The sequence below is a fragment of the Rhea americana genome, unplaced genomic scaffold (genome assembly GCF_003343005.1).
Source record: "Rhea americana isolate MKP2758 unplaced genomic scaffold, rheAme1 scaffold_134, whole genome shotgun sequence".
In the NCBI taxonomy this organism is placed as follows: Eukaryota; Metazoa; Chordata; class Aves; order Rheiformes; family Rheidae; genus Rhea; species Rhea americana.
In genome coordinates, this window is record NW_028185417.1 from 607452 (window position 1) to 624428 (window position 16977).

The 16977-nt window shown below is 34.8% G+C and overlaps 1 protein-coding gene across 3 annotated transcripts in view; it reads left to right on the forward strand.

The window, feature by feature from the left end:
* SCAF8 (SR-related CTD associated factor 8) overlaps nucleotides 1–16977 on the forward strand; it is a 95920-nt gene that overhangs the window by 7605 nt on the left and 71338 nt on the right. For all 3 annotated transcript variants that reach the window (XM_085297982.1, XM_085297981.1, XM_085297983.1), the window contains exons 2-3: nucleotides 14008–14091; nucleotides 16062–16106. In XM_085297982.1, coding sequence (XP_085154108.1) covers nucleotides 14008–14091; nucleotides 16062–16106 — 129 coding nt within the window. The remainder of the gene's footprint in view (nucleotides 1–14007; nucleotides 14092–16061; nucleotides 16107–16977) is intronic.

Here is a 16977-nt window from a genome sequence, read left to right on the forward strand (position 1 = left end):
TTAGGATTTATTAACTACTATTAAAAACTGAGATAAAATTAATTATATGCCTCTTTTGCTTCCATCCCTATTATTCTATAGATATTTTTCTTTAAAGAAGTATAAAATACTGTGAATTGAAAACTACTCATTATAGAACTGTTGGTTTAAAAATCCTGGCCTCACAGTATGGCTTTATGGAGCTGTAATGACAAACCATTTAAAAATTAGTAGGATAGATAGAGGATACAGTTTTCATACTTTGATACTGATACGACTGTAGATTTAAAAAGGGAATTAATCATATTTGTAAATGTCGTTGGATTTTTCCAATGGTTAAGACCAAATAGCTTATAATATATTAAGCAGATTGGTGRAAACCCACAGAAAGGTCTGATTAGGTTAGAGTTTTCCAGAATACTAAATCTCCTATATGTATTATCAAACCAAAATTGGTTCTCATGAAAAAAAATTACTCTCTGAATCTACTGTGGCTTCAGATAAAATGTTGGTCTTTCTAGCTTGGTTGCCAGATRTGTAGTAGTAGTTGCTTCTTAATTTTCAAAAGCTTGAATGGAATCACTTAACAGGAAAGGAAAAATATTTCTATAATCGATATGTTGGTTTGAGAAAACCAACCTGATGTAAATCGTATTTGTGAATTTAGTTTAAATCATGACTTTTCTTTGGGATTGAAAGGGAAGTTAAACCGTATCTAAGAAGAAAACATTTTGGAATAGTAAACCAGAAAATCAGTTGCTAAAAAATATGCGCAGATTTTTGATTTTCATAACATTTAGGAATTGTCCCTATATTCCATATCTCACAGTTGTAGAGCTGTGATTATATTTAGACTTTTATAAGGTACATGACTTCATACTGCAGCACATTTTACCGAAATTGTAATATGAACAAAGGGCACTTCTCAAATGTGACTACTCAGTGAGTTTGATTCTGGACTTCTGCAGAGATAGACATTGTGCATGAACTTACTCGCTTCTCCTGTTGATCTAGAATAAGCTATAAAATCATGATAAAATGTTAATGATAAAAATCAGCAATATGGCAGTAGGAAGAAAATACAGCAGATGAAATACTGCTTTTATATTCCCTTTTTTTTCTTATGTGATGTACTTTCAAAGATTATCCGGACATTTTCATCTGGGATARATCTGAGGTAAAGCCCTCAATGAGGCTTAGGTTAACCCCTCAATCTTGCTTAGCCATTTTAGGTGATAGATTTATTTTTTTCTAAGATTTTTGTTCCCTTACAGTAAACCCTCTAAGTTTGTGAAGATACAAGAAGAGAGAAGAGGAGAGTGAAAAGARGAAGAAGGATTATGTTTKATAGCTTATAATGGGCAYGGGGCAGGTAAAGAATGTTGTAGAAGCTATTCTGAACTAAACATCTGTTTCTTAGATGTGTGCAGTCAAGGGCTCTAGACTTGGATCCGGATAGTTTCTTTGAAWTTTAGTGTAGTGTTCATAGTCATTTGTACAAAGCAGCATTCAAACAAAATTAGTCAAATATAAGGGTGTACATTTAGAGAGGAGGAAGTGCAGGCTATTTTTACAGAATTCATAAGCCTTCCTTGAAGGTATGAATTTAGAAAAAAGCATTCYCATGTCAGTATGAACTGAACGTGAGCTTTCTGTGTGACAGTGAAGAGGCTACTGTGATTTTTGGATGTAAGAAGTAGCAAGTATGTAGGATAATTTTATGTATGTATGTTAGTTCTAAAAATACTATACAGAATTAAAAATAGCCAACATTTTTTAAAAAGAAAAAATAGAAACAAAGGAGACCTGGAAGATTGTTGCAAGGRGTGGAGGAGATATTTGAAAGAATTATCTGCTTACTCTCACTGAAAGAAACACAAGATACGATTTCATTACATCTTGTAGAGAGAAAATAGAAAGTACTGAAAATTATCTGCTAGTTTAGAAAGTATTATTAGAAATAGTGCCTAGAGTTGGAGTCAGACTTCTGAATTTTAGATGCTTCCTTTTATTTCTTTTTTTTTCTTTTTTGAAAACAACAAAAGTAGTAGGTTTGTTTCATCCTTATTTTCAAATCAAGCCTGAATTCCCTTTTGTAAGGTATGTTTTAGTAAAATGCGAGGTATCAGAATAGAGTAGCTTGTAAAAATCTCGTGAACAGTAGAATTTTGGAGCTTGGAATAAATGCTCTAATATGCCTTTTGATTCTGAAATATGAAAAGTAAAATGGAATTTTGTCCATTCCATCACAAAATTGCTCAGGTTCAGTAAATTTGAAARCTGTATGTGTCTTTTCTCAAAATGAAGTGGGTGGGAGAAAGCCTGTACAGAGGCAGTGATGGTAATACCTGACTTCATTACAGACTAAAATGTTACTGGTTAGAGAATGGCTTAYTGGCTTTTCATCTTTGTTTTCCTTGATTACTGATATGCTCAGTTAGGAAGAATGTTCTAATCTTCTCTTCAAGCAAACCTTTGTAAAGAATGCTGTGTAAGATGACTGACATGTAGACCTTAAACTTTTTGAGACCGTATTCTTCATGGCTTTTAAATATTTTATATATAAAATTAAATGCAARGGTAAAAGGAAAACACATTCTGGCATGTCAAAAATATTGACTTTTGCTAAATATATAATTATATATTTACTGTTATGTATTATACACATTATATATAAAATTCACTATATAAACATATAAATTTATTTAAAGACATATTTTTTGTGTGTTTTAATATAAATCACATCATCCAGTGTTTAAAAACAGTTGCTGATAAAATGACTGCTGTTGGGTTGTAATTCTCTGTGTTTTTTATTTTTATTTTTTTATGTTGGGCTTTGACATCTTGTATTGCCTTGCATTGATTACTGGAAGAGAAGAATTCTTCATTGTTCTCCTCCAAAGTCAGATATATTATGGGGAATGAAGTATCTACTATTCTGGTCATCCTACATGCACACCTGATCCATAATTTGAAAGTACACAGTAGGCCCTAGTCAGCACCAAGAAAGCTTCTTATTTACTGAGGAATGGGCTTAGGTAACATTTCCTAGAGAGTAAATCTCAGGAGAGTGTATAAAATGTAACATAATAAAAGCATGATGATTATTGTCCTTTTTTAAAGCAATGACTGACAATGCTTTTTTCTTTGCAGTGTGCAAAGATATAAATATTTGGTGAGCAATTCAGTGACTTATTTTGGTTTATACTATTGGATTTTTTTCTAATTGAATTTCATTGAAACATGAAAAAAATTCACCTAATTTGTTAGGTTAATATGTACTAGGTGTGACTGAGTGTTTATTTTGTTTTCCAGACATCAAATTTAGGACTTGCTGAACATTGATTACATATCTGAATCTGAACATTTACTACATTATGTATCTGGTTAATGTTGCATCCTGGTAGCAGGCATGGCCAAAAGCTGCAGAAAAAACTGTAAAGATCTCAGTAGAGGTATGTGTAGTTAATTGCCCTGACACTGGCTCAGGTCATGATCTCAGAGGCTGGTGCAAGTCCTAAAGCAGACAGTTTAATATCAGTATCAAAATTCCCTTAGCTGTAACAACAAATATCTCTGTCATCTACATGAATATCAGTTCCTTTGGATCACATGAAATCAGGGTTTTTCTTAGTTTCCAAACCTTCTTATGGAAAAACTAGTCTTATCTCTTGCCATTATTTTCTTACTGACTGTGGCCAGAGGTGTGAAAAAGGATACATTACTTATGCACCTGTATTTTAATAAAATGAATACCTTATCTTACTCAAATTTTGTATTCAAAATATCACTATAAATACTGCTTGCCTGTTGATTTAAGAGTGGTGAAAGATGTCAGAATTAAATGCTGGGCTTTTTAGAAGCACAGTATGCCATTGTTGCTTGCAGAGGTGGGGTAACTTGCTCTGTAAGTAACTGACCAAGCACAGACTAGGTAGTTGATGTGCACGCTGAGTGGTCTTGGGGAAACTTTAGTCTGTGGCTTAGCTCCATTCACTGTAGTGACTTGTAAATTACAGATAATTACAATAAAATTCACTTTTAACATTTTTAACACTCTTTGAAATACGGTTTTACCAGTGAAAACATTTGTTTGCATTACTGAACAATCAGATTGTGAAATATGCTGATTAGTTCTCAGCTGTAATCTTTCTCTGAAGACCATTCCTCTTAACAGAATTAAAATAAAAACACAGAGCAGAAATTCAGTGCTTTAACTATAGCATCAGTATGATCTGTCACCAGTCCTCCATGTATGTTTGAGCAAGCCCATCTTTTTTCCTCTAAATTTGGAAATAGRACAACAGTTTTATGTAAATGATACTGGGGGAGAGGACTACTAATAATGTTGTTAAGCCTAAGTCATATACACTCAAATATTGGCTGTTACCTAGTTACTTAGCTCTCATTATCATTAATTTTTGCTGTAAAAATCATTAAATTGCTATATGAGATAGAGGAAAATAAAAAATTGTGAACGTAATTGACTTTACTTACCAACCCGCTCATTTCAAGGATATGATACTTGAATCTAGATTTATGTAGTAGAATCTGTGTAATTGGCTGCACTTGCAGACTGTTATTTCTGAAGGAGATCTATGAGGAAGTGAGACTTTTTCCATTGTCCAAGAAATGCATACAGAATTCCACTATGGAGAATTTCTTCTATTTTCAGATAATACAAATTGCCTAGAATGGAGAGGATGGTGCAGGAGAAACACTTGTTTTAGAACGTGATGCTAAAAACTAAGTCTTACAAATCTTTTTGACCARTGTAAGAACAGAAAAGGTTGAGGTGATAAGAAGCAGCAGAATTTGAATTTATTTGGAAAAGTCAGTTCCTGTAGGAAATCCGTGCTGAAAATATATGCATTTCAGTGCATTCATAAATGATGTGGAAAGGGAGTAATAATGAGACAAAAAAAGTTTGACAGTGTTAAGTTACTCAAYGTAGTGACAGTGGAGAGACAGCCATGATGGGTTGTAGAAGGACCTCGCTGTACTGACTGAGTAATAGCTTACAGATTGCAGTTTGATCAAACTAAATGCACAGTAATGCAGACTGGAGAGATGAGGATGAAAAAGGCAATTCTTGCATTATATACAYGATGATGGACTCTGAGATGACATCATTTGGTAATTAATAAGATCTTGCAGTTGAAATAAAAATGTCTGTTCAAAGTTCAGCAGCAGTCAAAAGAGCAAATAGAATACCAGGAACTGTTAGGAAGGAAATAGAGATCTGTTATACTGCACTTTTATCTTGTACCACTCTTGTTTCCACCTTACAAGACTGTATTGGCCGGATTGCATGTGCACTGAGGGGCAAAAGGGACAGTCAAAGTAATGGAACAGGTCTCTGTGAGAAGTTAAAAAATACTAATAGTCTTTTCAGGGTAGAACAAAATTCTGGTTAAAGAATGAATGAGCTTCAGGTTGTTGGTGGCTGACATGATATACACAGAAAGTATCATTAAAAGGGCAATTGTGTACTACTTTCTGTAAACATAAGCTATTAGACGTTGATCCTATTGGTTTTCTCTTGCACTAAAAAACATCTCTTTCACTATTCCCTAGCTCAGAGAAAGGGAGTAGAGGTGAAGAAAAGAAAAAGGGGGGGGGGGAGATAAAATATTTTAAGATGGGAGGAGGAAGTTAAAAATCAAAATAAAAATATAAAAAAGAGGCAACCAGAGAGGGACAGAACAGAGCAACCGTGACAGTAACTACTGCTTCTTGATGGAAGTARGCAGCTGGTGGGTGCATCTGGTGATGATCTGCTCAGAGGCATGGTTAGACAAGGAGCTTGAAAGTCTCCTGCAGTTGCCAGATCTCYCTTCGAGTTCCTGCTCCTCCTGGAGTTCAAAATAGCCAGGTTGGCTTGGGCCAGGTGAAGGTTGAGAAGAACATCCTGTGACTTGGTAAGGCTTTCCTTGGATATGGATGGCACATRAAAGAGAGAATGCAGGGTATATATGGAATGTCAGGAGATGCTGWAGGACCTGGAAAAGGAACCTGGTATACTTGGTATACGCACTTGATATGCACTAGGATCTTCCTTTCACCATAGGACTGCTGTGAGTCAGTATCCTGTGAGAACACCTGAGCCTCTGTGGTTCAAATGCTTCGCTGAGGATTTTTGAACTTACAGTCCTGCAGAGCAATGGAACTGGTTAATAGTACAAGCTACCTTTGCTGGGATTTTTCACCGTTCTATGGCAGTAAATCTTACTACTTAATGTTTTAGTGTTATACAAGGCCGATGAGTTGGACGGGTGGAGCACAGCTGATTCAGGGTAGTTTTTGAGGCATGATTTAGAGATGGCCAGGTTGGCTGATGAACAGTCTACTCAAACTAGGGAGGAGCCATTGAGTACTGCTGGAGATGTGATGCAGCTTTGACCTTYTTTGTTTTGTCTGTTATGTTTCTGTATAGCTGACTTAGGGTAAGAGCTTGTAAAGTAGAGAGGAAAATACATTTTTTTACAATTCAATAACAAAACARATTGAGAATCAGTCTTAAAGAAAAAAGTCACAACAAAAATCCACTCTTGCAAGTGCTTGTTCTTTAAATCAGCTCCAAGACTTTGTGTTTTCTATCTAATAAGCTGGTGTGTGCTTACAGCCTTGTGGCTGACATCTAATTCTTATCTTGCAAGATCATTAGTCTGAGAATTGTTTTCATTGAGACAGATTAAGGTTTGGTGATAAGTGTATCTTTATGACTCATTTTGTCCCTGAAGTGTCATTCAGGTTCAGGCCACCCTTTTAAGATTTCCTGTGATTTATAATCAGTTTTTAATCAAATATGAATACTTTTTTCAAAGGTTTACTGACAGCCCCCACCTAGTTACCGAAAAGGTGATGTGGTTAGGGCATGACTAGAAGGAATCATACAGCCGAACAGAAAAACAAATCTCCCCTTTCTCCCCAAACTCATTGAAAATTGGCCCAGTGTTTTCTTTAGGTGTGAATGTGACSGGAAGATTAATGCTCATTTTTTATTCTGTGATTTCCAGTTTTGTTTGCAATGGAGCTGATTGGTTTGTTTGKAGCTGAGTATGTACAACCATCCAGAAAACCTGAGGTAGCCAGTTCATTGTCTTTTCCCCGACTTTCCAGAATAAACTGACAGCGCGTTACATTTTCATGGACACTACAGACAAATGTATRGTTGTATTAAGTGCATTGAATTGAAAAATCACTGGCAGTTTTTCCAATAATGTGATAGTATTGTCTTTATCTTCCTTATGCTTTTTGTCAGGGAAAAAATAAAATTATTCCCACAAAGTATTATGGGAAAACTGCATTTCTGTTCTTTATGATTTGATTCTTTACACCTGTTTTTCAAAAATGGTTCCAATAGTTTGGAAGTGGTTTCTCTTTTACCAGCACAGTAAAACTCATGACTTGTCTTTGATTTTTAGACATTCTTTTTTTCCCCAAAAAATCCTCTATTGAAGTTTAGTCTTTGTCTTTTAACATTTGTGTTCTTCAAAAGACATTAGATTTCTTTACYCCCCATACCAGACACACTATTTTCTTCTGAGACTTGGTTAATTTAGTGACTGATGATACCATCAATCTTCAAAGAGGGAAAGTCTCATCTTTAATTTTTTGAGTAGCATGCAATAGTTCAAGAAGTTCAAGTATAAAATAAAGCTTTGCATATTTTTTGTCAGGGGGTTTTATACTCTTTGGTCAGGTTTAAACTTCATTCAAGTCAATCTTAAATGAAATAAGAGGGGGGAAGAAATAGCATTATCCCAAACGTTGTATTTGTATTGCGATGACTTCACTCAGAAGAGCCTTTGTTGAATCTTGGGTGAATACACAAGTGTTTGTAGCATCACTATTTTCCAGGAAAATATGAAAAAAAATTTCTTTTTTTTTCCAGCAGATGTTAAGATAGCTGGGAAACAGTTACTATTTTTTTATGGATTGGCATATTCTTTTTAGTTCTGGTCCAAAATCGGTACTGAATGATTAGGAAAAAGAAATTGATCTTACAACATGTGAAGTGATTTTTGAATTAGGTTTTGAACAGATATATGTGTATGTCATCAACTATTGATAGACATGCCATGTTCAMAGAGCARTTTTTGTTCTCTGAGAACAYATTTTTTTGTTCTCTGAGAACATTTTAACAAGAGACTCCAGATTGAGGTATTCACTACAGCAGTGCCTCAGATTTTAAAAGCAAGTTCCTGTACTTACTGATGTTTCCATAAAAAAAACTGATGCAGTCACTTCAACTATGCAAGTCCTTCCAGCTGGGAACTTATGAGAATAACTAGAGAAACTGGGTTTGTTAGTAGTCAGATGTCTTTTCATAGTGATCAGATGCTTGAAGAAGTACTGATCATTTTTTTTCTTTCCAGGCAGGCGTTTGATAGGAGTTTATGTTATCCRGGAAAATAAATAAATGACTAGTGAATGGAATTAGGTAGATTTTCTTCAAAACACACCAAATCGTRTAGCAACTCAACTGTAAAGCTTGTTTTTTGAAGTTTGCGTGATGGTTTGTGTGTATGTGTTCCTTTGCTTGCTTCTTCGAGCTTATATTGTAATATAACTAGTGTATTTCAAAATCTGTGAAACTTCTGGGGTTTTTCTGCTGTTTGAAGATTACAGCATTTCATCTTTGACCTTCTGAAATGAACTGGCTTTCCACTGTGGAAAAAAATTGCAGCTGCCTGATGTGATAAGGCTCAAACTTCATACRAATAAGTTCTTTTTGAACTGAGAGCTGTATTGTATACTACCATACAGATTGTTAACTGTATTTTATACAGTTATTTAAAGGAGTAGGTGTGTTTGTTACAGTATCTGGGCGAAGACTTACCATGATAGTAATAACTGTTTAAAGGTGAGTCACATCGCCCTGAGGCATGCCAGAACGTCCCTTGAAGGTGTGGAATTCTGAGGAGTACCAGCTCAGAAACCTAGAGCCACCTTCACCTGCTTGACTTTATATTATGTCCTGCTTGGTGCACTCCTCCTCACCCCCAGTTGATCTTCTCCATTACTCAGGACGGTATGGACATCTGCCATCCCCACAGTAACCCTGTCTGCAGGCTGAAGCGTCCTAGTTCTTCGCTTAGAAGCTACCACATAGTTTTCATTATCCCTGATAACTTCCTGTGAATCTTGGAGAGTGGCGAGGAAGGCAGAAATTTGAACAGCGTTCAAGATGGGAAYGCACTGTAGGTTAATACACTGGCCTAAGTAGTGTTTTGGTTGTAAGATTGTTTGTTATTTTTACTGCTATTGAGATCTTTCTGGTTTACTGTTGAGCTGATGCTTTCAAAGAAACGTCTCTTGTATCAGCAGATCTCATTCCTGAGTAGCAACAGTCAGCTTGCAACCCCATGTCCACTACTTCACATGTACTTACGCTTATTTGGTCTGCCATATTATTACTTGTTAGTATTACATAGGTTCTCTTGCAGCTTTTGATAGTCAGACTTTATTTTTCCTATCCAAAGAGCATACAAGCTCTGGGAGGGCACTGGGGCTTAGCTTTAGTGTAAACAGAATGACTGTTCATTCAAATTGTTTGTCTCCTGTCTTTAAAGAGTAATTTATCAAGTTGTCATACTTTTTAATTATTTTTATTAAATGCCTTCTGGTAGTCCAGGTGGACTATATCAGTGATTTTCTGATCTGTGCGCTCATTGAGCCTTKGAAAGAATTTCAGTAGGCTTGAGATGGGGCCTTTCCTTACAACAACTGTGTGGAGTTACCTGGGTACCTGCTAATTCTGTTCTTTCAAGTAGTTTCTTTTTCTTCTGGTACAGGCATCAAACTTGACGGATCTGTTCYCCAAGTTGCTTCTTGAGCCCTTCTCAGAAATTCATGTTACTTTTCTTGTATTTTAGTGCTACAWGATGAGGACTGTTTTAAGTGAGAATTCACAAATCAGAATTAGTGGTTATTTCATTCTTGAATTCCTTCAGATGGCAGTTCTGATGGCAGATAGCAGATGAATGGCAGTTCATTATGTTTCTCTTTGTGTATATGTTTTGTAGCCTCTTATAAAAGTAAAGGAGGATTTTAATATGGGAGGTCTCCACAGTTTTTCCTCAGTGAATGAAACTAAAAGCTGAGTAGGGGGCTTTTTGTGTAGTACTTTATCTCRTATGAGTCCTCCTTTATTTGTTGATTATCTTTTGGCCCTAGAGGAGCTCTCTGCTCCTTTTGTCCCTTTAAAGGGGCTTATTGTTACAGCTTTTCTTGGTTGTTTCTCAAGCTTGCTTGCTTTATTTTTTTACATTTAAGTTGCTAAAGTGTATAGTCACTTTTTGTTTTTTTCTTATTTGGGCATTACTTTTGATTTTCTGAAGGTATCCTTTTAGTTCATATAGTTTCATTGACCTTACTGTTTGGTCATCTTGGCATTTTTTTTTTCTAGTTTTCTTAAAGGCTTTTTTGATGCGAGGGCAGGCAATTATCTTCTGCTAGTGAGCTGATTTCTCGCGAACTGTTGCAGCTAAGCATTTGTACAAAAGGCATACAAGAAAAATGAGCCAGAAGATCAACAAAAGTTTTTAAAATAAACTTATATATATAAGCTATAAATAAACATATATATGTGTTTAGCTCTTTACTTTCATATATTATAATCCTGAATAAATTGTGGTTGTTTTGTTTTAACTAGATTTGAAGAATGTCAGATTTCTTTAAATGTCTACTGTTGTAAAGAATTTTCATGTGTGCTAGAGACAAATCCTAGGTTTTATTCCTAGAGGGCCAGCGAAGCCTTGCCTCTCTGTCTGACCAGCCTAGCAGGAGAGCAAGTGGAACGGAATCCCTGGTTGACTTTATAAGGCATAATGCATGAATTTGGTGAAGCTAGAGGCCAGAACATGTGCTTTCAGTTGGGTTCAAGGAGGCATTTGTGCATATTGAGGGCATCTCTGCATTCAGAAAAGCTGGGTTTTGGCCCCCTTTGATAATGAATTAAAATATGCTCTGGATTCATATGCTCTAYCTAGTTCAAGTGTGTTCAATACTAAAAGATTCAGTGAGGAAGTTTTAAGAAATGTTAAATCTTTTAATTTTATAAATGGAACTGCTAAATGTTGCAAAAAATGTAAAAAATATTTAGTCCTGAGCTGTCACTTTGTCCTATCTAATGTTATAATTGTTACTTTTTTAGACTTCCTTTGTAAGGAACCAATAGATCTAAATCACCATTAGTCCAAGTGAATATTGGTTTCAAAACAAAATGTTTMTTCTGAAAATTAAAAGCTTTTTAAAGACAATTAATGAAAAATAATTCAGAGTGGTAGTTCATTTTGTCTTGGTTTCTTCGAAGTACTAAATTTAGGATTTGTATTTCTTTCTAAGCCACTGTTAGAATCTGGAACATCTGAATATTTCTGCTTATACTTTGTCCAAAACCCTGTCTCTAGAGAAATACAATCTTATTTTTTCTGTTTCTTTTGGTTCCTATTTTTACTTTTAATAACAAATAATGCAAACTAGAAAACTTACAGTATAATTGTCTGCTATCTGGAATAGAATAATGAGATGCTATCAGCATCCCCTTTAAACTGTTGTTTTGGGATATGCTGAGATGTGTGATAGCAAGATATGTGAATCAGTGCTTTAGAATCAGTTGTGTGCGAGTGCTCTGTGGTTCCCAGCACTGTGGTGTTCCTGATGTTTTGAACTGCCTCCTCCCCTTTTTCCTGATCATTTCAAAAGTAATGGACTAGATGGGCATGATCCTAGCACATCTGTGCGAGTCAGCGATTCTGCCCTCTCCTTGCTCCRAGTGTCTGTGGTCTCGGAGCTGCTGTTCCTGTTCTCTTGGGCCTCTGGGATTGGCCAGTAGTAGTTTGGGTTTTGAGAACGCTGACCGGGAATATCCAAACTGACTCTGCTGAGGCATTTGCATGGAAGTTAACAAATTGCTTCTGGCACTGTAGTGGCACCAAACCACAATTTAGCTGTACTTGCATGTGATTACACCCAAGCTGGTATCCAGGACATGGATGGCCAGCCGTCTAGCAAATCACCTATAGATAATTGAAATTTGACCACTGAACTATTAGTATACAACAAAGAAGAAAATAAGTGGAGTCTATTGGTTCTCCTCCTCTCTTCCCCCTTTCCCCTGTGTCAGTTAACAGCATTTATGTATTTGAATTCTAGAAAGCATCTGCTTTTTGTTGTGTAGGAAGCACCTARGCACTTCAGAATATTTTGCAACAGCAATTAGCATCTTGTAAAATGAGATATAATGGGGGGGGGGGGTAAGTGAATATGTAGCTGTAAACTGRTAACAAAACTTCCTGTGTTTTAATGGGCATCCTTTCAGGCTAAAATGACTGGTATTTATGCTTGGACAAAGCAAACTTTTTCTCAGTTTGACAGCTGTGCAAGTTTTTAGTTAAAAACCTTTTTTTGACAGGAGGGTACAGAAAAAGCGTTTCATGGTTGTAGTGAGAACAAATCCTTATCTCTTGGGAACTCAAATACAACTGAAGAATATCTTGTTAACTTCAGAGCAATAAATTATTATATAGCAGCTTGGGGAGCATGACCTGTATTTAAGATTTGTCAAACATTTCCACTATGTGATCCTGTTTACTGTTGCATTCTACTTTGTTAATTGTAAACCATTTTGAATGATATTTTCTGTGCTACCTGTTCAACTATGGTTGAATTTCAGGAAATTGAAGGATTAAATACATTACAKTGCTCGGCACATGTAGTGGGGGAGGGGTTTTGTGATACTGTTTTTGTTTCAGTGACCATTTATGAAAAAAATCCAAATTTTCCTGAGGCTTTAGGAAAGAAAGGTTAGATTTTGTATGAATGGACATTTTGGTGTCAGGGCTCTGTTTTCAAGCTAACATACTTTTAAACATATTTTGTAAACAAAAATATAATGCAAGTTAAGTCAAGAGCTTTAAAACTGATTTGGCATTTTGTATCTGGGTATTTTGTATATGAAAGTAGCAAAAYGTTGGACAGTCCTATGTTTCATAATATAAGGAGTTGAAGGAGTAAAGAACAACATATTTTAAAAGCCATATACTGTGAATAATCTGAGGTTTTCACAGCAAGTAAATAGCTTTGGAATGTGAATTCCAGACTCATTTAGTGTGAAAGGAGAAGTTATTTTCAATTACCACTTATCAGTCATAACTATGAATTTAGTTTATTTACAGTTGTCAGTATGTAGCAAAATTCTGATGAAAAGCTGCCATTCTGGATTGCTTCTGTCAGGAAGATGTATGTTCCTATAAAAAGAGTAAAGTTACTTTTGCATCATGGGGGAAAAATGATGCACAACTCCACTACTTGTTTTGTGGCTGTTTTGTTAGTTAGATATTAATGAAGCTGTGTAACTGTATTATAACTGAGAACCGAAACAAATGCTTGCTTAAGCATTTGTGTAAATTATGATACGTTTTTTCTCTAGCTATAGTGAATGAAGTAAGTATTTTTTACAAATCTGCTTTTTCAAGTGGCAGAATTGCTACATGTTCCTTTCTCACTGGGCTGAAAATTTTTGTTTAATATTGGGTTTTTGTTTTGTTGGGTTCTGCAGGCAGATGATGGCGCATGACGTAAGCGTTTGGTTAAAAGTCTGTTATGCTTGCATAAATGTCATCATGTATACTGCCGTTAAGTTTTTTGCCTTGGAAAGAAAACCTTAAGAAACCCACCATATTTGTGTGTTGTATGTATTACCTTTGCAACTGCACCTGCACCTATCTGCTGTTTTTAGTGTTAGTAAATCTGGGTATGCAGTGAGCATTACAAAGAAGGATCTTACCTTTTAAGCATTTTGTATTATATTTTTATTGGGCCTTTTTTTTTCTTGAATGGGAATACCTTTCTTGGACTATTTTTATGTTCTTGAATGGGGATGCCTTTTCTGTATAATGTATAATTAAAATTAAGTAAAAATGAAAAGTCGTATTTTCTTGTGACATACACTGTATTTTTTTACTATTTTACAATTGCAGAATATACTTTTGACAATTTTCTTTTCTTTTCCTACCTCAGTTGTACTCGCTAAATGATTACAAGCCACCTATTTCCAAAGCTAAAATGACACAGATCACCAAGGCAGCAATCAAGGCTATAAAGGTGAGAAATCGGCTAACATACTTTGGTTTTCTTTGCACTTCTCATCTCTCAACTTGCATAACTTAAAGAACTTGCTACTGAAATTCCCCCCTCCGCCCTTTTCTGTTTACAGTTTCCAAGTTATGATCAGATGTGATGGTAATGGATTTACAAAAGTGAAATAGAGGGCTTAATTTGTTGTTTGACTTTCATTTACTGATTGTCATATGCAAGAAGGAATTATCCTGACTTAGTTCATTGATCAGATCTGAAAGAGATTTTTTTTATGCTATGTTTAATAAGGAAAATAAGATTGTCCAAGAATATGTGAATAAATATAATACTAAAAAGAGTTTTCTTTCTGTTTTCAGAAAACATAAGATATGCATGCTTTTTGGATTAATACAATTGTTAAAGTTTTATTTCATTCTCATAAATTCATAGCATACTTTTTCATGTGCATTGTTCCTAGATTTTATTTTTATTGTTGTTTGGATACAGATTAATCTAAATTTTAGTATTAGCATATTAATTAAAGAATTATCTTGCCACAAAATAAAATTAACTGCAATGAAGCAGCAGAAAACAGTACTGAAGTACAAGGGAGAAAAGTATGCCATCAGTGTTAAACCGTTAAAACAGATGGGAATTCACTGAAATCAGGATAGGTGAAAAAGAGGAAAGAATAAAAGCAAAAAAGCCATTAATTTAGGCTCTTTCTATCTACATTTCTCTGCTAAGAATGGAGAGATGTTTTCAGATTAGTGTCATCCGTACTGGCATTTTGTGTAGTTCAGAAAAATAGCAAGTTGATTACAGAAGAATGCAATTCATTGAGTTTCTTAAATAAGAAAAGTCTACGCAAAGTAGGATCTGTTGGTTGCTACATAATAAAAATAATGCACTTTTTTGATAAAAATAGTACCAAATGTTTCTATAAAGTAAATGATTAAATAGTACCAAAATATTATATCATATATTTCACTTTGAAGTAAACATTTGAGTTTTATCCATTTTGTGATTGAGTAAAGTGAACTTCAGAGATGTCATAACCTGCCAAAATCATGTAAGTTGTAATTCTAATATTCCAGATATTAACTTGTAGCTGTCAGCCTACTATCTGATCTTTCTGACTGTGCTGTTTTCCTTAGGATATTTAATGCTAGACTGATGTACCAGGAAGTTAATATATACAGGAACTTGAATTGGCATTGACATATTTTATTTCCAGAAATTAAAATCTTTTCTAAATGTGTATGGAGCCTACTCCAAGTGTAATGTATACCAAACAATTGTTCCTTTTTGTTGTTGCACACCAAACAATGACCATATACAATGGTCAGGAGAAAACAGAATATAAAGTAACTGCTGCATTTGCTCCTCACCCACTCTATTTGTGAGGTGTGCGTTTCAGTGCACCATATGAGGTAATGGAATAATGTAGCTCATGCTTCCATTTTTTACCATTTCAATAAAAACAATTGTACAGAGTTTTATCACTAWTGCAGTGATGTGTAAGTTTAAAATAATATTCCAAAGAAAAAGTATTTGGTGGAATTCATCTTCTTATTCTTGTGTTTTTAGGTTATGAAAGGTTTATGTTATTAAACTGAACTTGGAAAATAAATAAAATAATGTGAAATTATATGCCTACTAACATTAAGGTAACATCTTCAGTCAGGTACAATAAAGTAGCTATAGGTTTTTGAAGGAGTAATTATATTATTCTCATACTTGCCTCTAAACAAGTACCTGTTTAAAAAAATACAATTAAAAAGAAAATCCCTCAGATGACAAAAACAAATGAGGTTTAGTTTTCCTTATGCCTTTAAATGTTGTAAGGAAGACCATATACTCAGCTGAAGATATTGAATTGCTGGTTAATCAACCAGAATGTCTAATTCTGAGTTTACTGTAAGAATTGCATTACTTGAACAAGTATATGCATTTTCAGATTTTCTACTCTGTTGAAACACTCTTTTATTTTCCAGTTCTACAAACATGTTGTACAGAGTGTTGAGAAATTCATTCAGAAGGTAAGTAAATCACAGGTATTTTTTGTCAGCACAAGAAAATCTCCTTGTTTCATATTATGCAGAGTATTTAAGACTGTCATGTTTTATGTACATGTGTAGATAAAGATTAAGATGAGGGAAGATGAAAATGTGTGTCCATCTTCTTATCCTTGTGCACATCTGATCAGTACCACTTTGTGGTGACATATCTTGAAGTTAATACTGCATTGGCTGAATTCCAAATGCTGATATTTATTTGCAGTAGTTGCTGATAGACTATTCCATATTCAAGAAGAGAGAGAAGGTTTTTCCTCTGAATGAAGAACTGGCAGTTTGTTGGGAACTGCACTGGTTGTMCTGACTCTTCCACAAACTAGTGAGAGTATAGATTATATTTACACATGCTGTATTCGGTGTCCCAAACTACTTGATAAGGGAATRTACTGAATTCTGGACCATTCATTGCTGGTTACAGAGAAGGTAGATCTATGTTGTGATTGATAACCTTGTCTAATGATATCTCTGCATTAGATGTTTTCTTTTGGTGGGTTTGATAATTCTTTTTTGTCTTTCATGAATGATTTAACGAGGTCCATAAATTATTAATACCATGAAATAGGAAGTTGGTATTTGAGCAGAATTGTAGATAAAGAGATGACAGGTCCTTTCTAGCCATTTGATGTTTATGAACTGATTGTGCATATTTGGATAATTGGATTATTTTTCTGGAAGCAGTCACCTCAAGCTAAAGCTCAGACCATTGAATCTTCCATTAAAATCTGCTACAGACTTGTCCAGAGTGATGTTCGTTCCATCTTAGCTTCTTGTGGGTTCTCTCCTAATCCAATCATTTCTTTCCTCCAAATTCCTCTAAATTTTTTTTGAAACTTCA